Here is a 7,510-nt window from a genome sequence, read left to right as displayed (position 1 = left end):
ATGCACAGGCAATTTAGCGAAATCCCCACAGTTGTGGTCTTGACCAGTCTTGACATAAAATCCCAACTCTCTATGTCCAAGACCAAAACAAGACCGAGTAAATATGTGGTCATTTCCGAGACCGAGACCTTTAAAAAGTGGTCTTAAGACCAAAACTGATCTCAAGTACTACAACACTACTGTCTAGTCTCATGCATTCAGTAAGTTAATGGCTTACCTGTACATGTTTCTGTGGGCTGAATGTTAAGCTGTGAAATGCTGATATCTCCACTGGGTTTGGTGTGAACTATATGCAGATCATTATACTATTTCCAAACTGAAAATATTTGTTCAATTGGGGCAGGGATGCTCATCTCTCTCCACTGTCTCAGGAATTGCTGCTGCTAAATATACATTTGGTGCCTAAAGTGTAAACTTTCTGCTGGACGCTGCTTTATTTCGATCAGGTCTTGGGATTGGGATTTGATTGAAATTGAATGATTTAAAATGTGCATTTACGTCCTTTTAATTTCCTCAAAATAAATGTAGCAAAGTTGAATATTTTATTTTTTCAAAAAGTGAAGTAAAAGTAAAATATTGTTACAGTGACCCATCAGTGAAAACAAATAATTAAACCATCATTGCTAATAAAACTAAGAAATCCCATCTCTTTACATCTCTTTTGAATCATTATTGATATCTTTGAGTTACACATCAACGTCCCTTGGATATATCATGAGTTTGTCAAGGCATTAAAGTCAGACTTACGAGTTAGCCAACATTATCGGAAATATAGGATGTTGTAGGAAAATAATCAACAATTATTAACTTTTAGAGCAATAAAATGCTTTGGGGGGAGCGGTGTGCTTATAAGAAAATGAATCAACTTCAGAACCACCCCAAAGTTGATTATTTTCCAATAACAGTATGTTCTGAAGTGTTTTATTGCTCTAATCTACAGCAGTTTTCCAACACTTTTTAATTTATTTTTACTTATTAAAGAACAATATGTCATAACTTTTATCCTATCAACAGTTATACAACTGTTTAACCTGTTTATTATCAGGCTTGGGTTGTGTTGAGTTAAATTTCTGCCATACAAGTCTATGTGAATTTGCGATTATTATAGAATATTTAACATAATAGAACCAGTAGAAACCTGTACTTAGGCTTGTAGCCAGCACTTCCTCAAAGCTGATGGTAGAGAAAATTAATCAATACCTTCAGACTGATCAGAATCATGAATTCAACATCACTGTAGATTAATGACATCTGGGAATGAATATTATTTATGTATGCTCAGGAATAAGTGTGTAGTGTAAGTGTATATCAATATTTTGTAGCAGTACAGGACTACTGTAATAAATTATGATATTAGTCAAAAGTCTGATGAGTGTTAATTATTTAGCTGCCTATAAAATACAGACAGTCAAATCCAGAGGTGGACAGTAACTAAGTACTTGTACTTGAGTACTGTACTTAAGTACACTTTGAGTATCTGCAGTTTACTTGAGTATTAATTTTTTTTGGAAACTTATGACTTTAACTTCGCTACATTTGAAAGACAAATATCATACTTTTTACTCCACTACATTTCTATCAAGGTCCTTGTTACTCGTTACTATAAAGCAGCTTTGAACGTGGATGTTTTTTTCTTTTCTTTTCTAAAACGTGATTGGTTTTTTCACAGGTGACACTGAGGCAGCCTATCAGTAATCACTAGGGTCATGTCACGTCCATAGACTGTATGAAGTCAAGTTCAATGATTTCTCAGCAGCGTTATTTAACACGATCAGTTGATAGCAGAAGGGAAGGAGACGGTTCTCCTGGAGAATGCACGCACTCATGGCTATAGCTAGAACCCATGTTTCAGTTTTTTGAAAGGAATAAAGAGTCATTTCATTTTAAATGTTTGCTTTGTTTGCCTAAAATGGAGCACATCACAGTCTACAAAAACTTGCTGTCCGACCTGCAGAAGCATATTGAGGTATGTAAACGTTTTATTCCAAGAGAAAGCTTGCAGCAAAGTTTTATGTGCTTTTAGAGCTACCGATAACATTGCAATAGCTATGCAGGCTGGTTAGTCAAATGATGTTCTATGGATTTGCCATCGCCTTGTCCATGGTTAACGTTAACACATAGCTAGTTAACTTGGACACTGTTAGTTAGCACGTAAAAACAGAGTTACACTAGCATGAATAACATTAACTTATCTGAAGTCCTTTCAGAAATGTTTTAGCATAATCTTGCCAAATAAACAAAATGTAGAAATCTTTGTTTTCTAGTAACGTTAGCTACCCAATATGATTTTGAGTTTGAAAAGATTTTGCTAGCACATCAGGAGGAGCCTCACTGACTAGCTAGCTTAACATTAAACCACCAGGATTCCACAGGCAGTTTCATATGTGCATGAATATATACACTTGCACGTGTGCGCGCTCACACACGAGACCTGTGAGATGGACAGTATTGTACTAGTCAGTCACAACAAATTGTTGGCATTTTTTGTTTTGATGTCAGATGATGGTCTTGCATTTTTTTTTTTTTGTCTTGCTTAAAGCAGTGTTGCTGTTGGGCAGTTATTAAACTAAAGGTGTGGACCTGGGTTTTAAGCAGGTTGGATTGTCATTTTTATTTTCTGAGCAAGCTGCATTTACAGCTATTCCATCTTCCTGATTAACATACACATGCATGTGTGCACACTGCCAGAGCTGGGTCAGAACACTACCATGCTGCTTTGTGGGGGTGTGGAGGAGTGTTATAATAAAAAAAAGAAAAAAGAAAATGACAGTGGTTCGTTTTCAGTTCAGTTGTGTTTCATTTTGTAACATTCTATCAGGCATTTATTCTACAGGTTCTACAAGTTAGTCAATAAATCCAGTCGGTTGCTTCAGAGGCATTAGCTTTTGTAAGTGCTGTGGCAATAATACAACAATGCATTGACAGAAAATGTACTTTTAATACTTAAGTATTTTTAAAAGCAAGTACTTCAATACTTTAACTTAAGTAAAAAATTGACTGTACAACTTTCACTTGTATCGGAGTCACATTTGACCAGTGGGATCTGTACTTTGATTTAAGTAATGAAGTTGGGTATTTCGTCCACCTCTGGTCAAATCACAATATCACGTGAGCAATATCTAAAAAAAAATTCCTGAGCTAAAAGGTGAGTATAGCTAAAATTTAAAGTTATCCTTCACCATCCCCACTTTCAAGCTATTCTTTAAACCCACCACTATAAGAATACCTTAAGAATTTCTTCCCTCTCAGATACCTTTTCTTCATTTATTTTCTTTACAGCTTATCCATTGCGGGTTATGGGTGAGCTGGAGCTGATCCCAGCTAACTCTGGGTGAGAGGCGGGGTACACCCTGGACAGTTTGCCAATCTATCAAGAGGCAAACACAGAGAATCAGACAACCATTCACACCTATGGGCAACTTAGAGCAGCCAGTTGACCAAATCCACATCTTTGGACTGTGGGAGGAAACCGGAACACCCAGAGGAAACCCACACAGGCATGGGGAGAACATGCAAACTCAATACAGAAAGACCAATAGGTTTGAACCCAGAATGTTCTTGCTGTGAGGTGACAGTACTAACCACTGCACCAACGCGCCACCCATCTTTACTTCAATCAAAGGTTAATAACTGTTTAACTGTAGGCTAGGGTGTAGAGAAAAAAATGAATCCATCTGATTTATCTTAAGTCTGTAATAGAAACATTTATTATAGCAGAGAGCTGTAATTCCATGTTTCTGCATTTCTGCTGGCACATACTGTATCTGAAGAGGCAACATTAAGTTAAGACATTTAATTGTGAATAATTGCACACAATGATGCATATCTGTTACACACACACAAACCCAATCATAAGCAAAATGTCTCTGCTCATTACACAGAAAATTGAATGCCATTTTATATATACAGTGGTGCTTGAAAGTTTGTGAACCCTTTAGAATTTTCTATATTTCTGCATAAATATGACCTAAAACATCATCAGATTTTCACACAAGACCTAAAAGTAGATAAAGAGAACCCAGTTAAACACGAGACAAAAAAAATTATACTTGGTCATTTATTTATTGAGGAAAATGATCCAATATTACATATCTGTGAATGGAAAAAGTATGTGAACCTTTGCTTTCAGTATCTGGTGTGACCCCCTTGTGCAGCAATAACTGCAACTAAACATTTCCGGTAACTGTTGATCAGTCCTGCACACCGGCTTGGAGGAATTTTAGCCCATTCCTCCATACAGAACAGCTTCAACTCTGGGATGTTGGTGGGTTTCCTCACATGAACTGCTCGATTCAGGTCCTTCCACAACATTTCGATTGGATTAAGGTCAGGACTTTGACTTGGCCATTCCAAAACAATAACTTTATTCTTCTTTAACCATTCTTTGGTAGAATAACTTGTGTGCTTAGGGTCGTTGTCTTGCTGCATGACCCACCTTCTCTTGAGATTCAGTTCATGGACAGATGTCCTGACATTTTCTTTTACAATTCGCTGGTATAATTCAGAATTCATTGTTCCATCAATGATGGCAAGCCGTCCTGGCCCAAATGCAGCAAAACAGGCCCAAACCATGATGCTACCACCACCATGTTTCACAGATGGGATAAGGTTCTTATGCTGGAATGCAGTGTTTTCCTTTCACCAAATATAATGCTTCTCATTTAAACCAAAAAGTTCTATTTTGGTCTCATCCATCCACAAAACATTTTTCCAATAGCCTTCTGGCTTGTCCACATGGTCTTTAGCAAACTGCAGATGAGCAGCAATGTTCTTTTTGGAGAGCAGTGGCTTTCTCCTTGCAACCCTGCCATGCACACCATTGTTGTTCAGTGTTCTCCTGATGGTGGACTCATGAACATTAACATTAGCCAATGTGAGAGAGGCCTTCAGGTGCTTAGAAGTTACCCTGGGGTCCTTTGTGACCTCACCGACTATTACACGCCTTGCTCTTGAAGTGATTTTTCTTGGTCAACCACTCCTGGGGAGGGTAACAATGGTCTTGAATTTCCTCCATTTGTACACAATCTGTCTGACTGTGGATTGCTGGAGTCCAAACTCTTTAGAGGTGGTTTCGTAACCTTTTCCAGCCTGATGAGCATCAACAATGCTTTTTCTGAGGTCCTCAGAAATCTCCTTTGTTCGTACCATGATACACTTCCACAAACGTGTTGTGAAGATCAGACTTTGATAGATCCCTGTTCTTTAATAAAACAGGGTGCCCACTTACACCTGATTGTCATCCCATTGATTGAAAACACCTGACTCTAATTTCACCTTCAAATGAACTGCTAATCCTAGAGGTTCACATACTTTTGCCACTCACAGATATGTAATATTGGATCATTTTCCTCAATAAATAAATGACCAAGTATAATTTTTTGTGTCTTTTTTTTTTTTGAACAATCATATTTATTTTGAATTATATCATGCATATCTTATTCCTTAAGCATTTTAGTGACAGATGACCAGATAGAATATTTATTACATTCAATATTTAACGATAGTCTTGAGAACACACTTTTTTCTCCCATTTCCCAGCTTAACTCCCAGGAAATAAAACCCTATCTTTGGCAGCATATTAAAAGTTTTTGAATTTGCAGAGTTTTTTTGACTCTTTGCAGTCACTATACATCCCAGATCTCACAAAGCAGCGGGTTAAACTTGTGGTCACTCATTCGCCATGACTCCAGCATCTCAGCATGGTGGTGATGCAGAGTGCGCAGCTTGGTCAGTCGGCCTAGCAATCGGGCAAAATGCTGTGGCTCCTGAGGGTGCTTTAGCTTGCAGACCTTTCTCAGCACCTCTAGCATGGCTTCCTGGAGTTGCTCCACAGTCTGCTGGTCCCTAATATAGGGCCGGTCTGGGGACAAGATAGTGATGGCTGTGAGGAGAGCATGTTCCTCTTGTATCATCTGCAGCTCTCCAATACTTTTATAAAAGTTGGACATGGGGATGGTAAACTCCTCAGGTATACCGCTCTTTCTGATTCGCTCCTCCAACACCTCTGGGTTTCCATGAGGGAGCTTCTTGGTGAAGGCCTGGGCTGAACGCAGGAACATGGCCTCAACTGCGGAACCCTTTAGTAGAGCGATCTGATCCTCGTGGTCCAGAGCCTGGAACCCTGGGATGTTTTTGGTGAACTCGACCAGGACCTTAACATGGCTGGTTGCCATCTCGGTCAAAAGGAGGAAATTCTCCTCTGTGCTGAACTGTTCTTGGAGCAGTTTCTTGGCCATATCTGGAGGAATATGATGCCTGTTGTATGCATCAAGAATATCATTTAGTAAAGCCTGCTGGTCTTGACTGAGCTCCACTTTTTCTTTTGAGGTTTTTGTTGTGGATGTGACCTGCTTAGTATCTCCACTGTCTCCCATCTCTGTATCATCTCCTGTACCATCTTCTGATGAATTCTTGGGGTTTTTCCTTAGTCTTTTGGACTTGCACTGGATCTCTGTGAGTAAACATTCTGCAAGCATTCCCATCTCCTTGCACTTCCGGAGTCGGCACTCTTGGCACTTTCTGCGCATGTACATGTCCATCTCACAATTCCCTCCACTTTTACACTTATATACTGCATTCTTTGTTATACTTCTTCTGAAAAACCCTTTACATCCTTTGCATGTGAGAGCGTTATAGTGGTACCCCGAGGCTTTGTCCCCACACACCACACACAGTTCTTCTCCTTTGAACCTGCCTGAATGGGCAGCATGTCTGGGTTTCTTATACACAGTGGGAACAACAGGAGTTAGCGCCTCGATCTCTGCCTCAAAGTTTCCCTCCAGTGGGCCCTTCCTTAGTTCCAGCATGGAGGACGGGGAACACCACTCTTCTGTGCTGTACTGGGGATAGTAGGGCTGATTGGAGTAGTACGATGGCGAGGACATGGATTGCTCCATTGTGGAGTACTGCATACTTGGAAAGCTGCCGAAAGGCAAGACCTCCTGGTCCTGAAGCAGAGGGCTGCTCTGCTCTGCCAGAATATCAAAGAAGTGAGAGCCCTCTGGCAGGGAGAAGCCATCGTTTGGTGGCATCTGCAGAGGTCCCACAACATTGACATCAGGGCCTGCCCACTCATTCATCCAGAAGCCTGTGTGTTGCTCTAGGGCCAAAATGTGTCTGATTCCTCAACGCAGAACAGAAATGATGGGTTTAACCCTGGTCTTAGATTTTTCCACTCTTTAAGCTTTGGTATTTCTTGACAAACTTCTTCTGAGTTCCAATATTCCTATGTTTTATTCTTTGGGTTGATCCCTGCTTCCAATCTGCTTCACATAATATATAGTCCTTCAAAACTCAAATACATATTTGGAATCATCAGTATTTGGAGATGGATAAATAGCTGCTTCTGTTAGGAGCCTGCATGTCTTTGGGGGAAACCGGAGCACCCGGAGGAAACCCATGCAGACAGCATGCAAACTCCACACAGAAAGGCCCTCGTCGGCCACTGGGCTTGAACCCAGGACCTTTTTACTGTGAGGCGACAGTGCTAACCACTACACCACCGTGCCGC

The 7,510-nt window shown here is 40.1% G+C and overlaps 1 protein-coding gene across 1 annotated transcript; it reads right to left on the bottom strand.

The window, feature by feature from the left end:
* Positions 1 to 5,624: 5,624 nt before the first annotated feature.
* LOC132900018 (bile acid receptor-like) lies at positions 5,625 to 7,079 on the bottom strand. Its single transcript, XM_060942053.1, has one exon. It carries the CDS (start codon positions 7,077 to 7,079, stop codon positions 5,625 to 5,627), a length of 1,455 nt encoding a protein of 484 aa, XP_060798036.1.
* Positions 7,080 to 7,510: the final 431 nt, after the last annotated feature.

This window comes from Neoarius graeffei, chromosome 16, assembly GCF_027579695.1.
Source record: "Neoarius graeffei isolate fNeoGra1 chromosome 16, fNeoGra1.pri, whole genome shotgun sequence".
Lineage (NCBI taxonomy): Eukaryota > Metazoa > Chordata > Actinopteri > Siluriformes > Ariidae > Neoarius > Neoarius graeffei.
The sequence above is the reverse complement of the archived record's forward strand: the minus strand, read 5'-3'. Positions and strand labels throughout refer to the sequence as shown.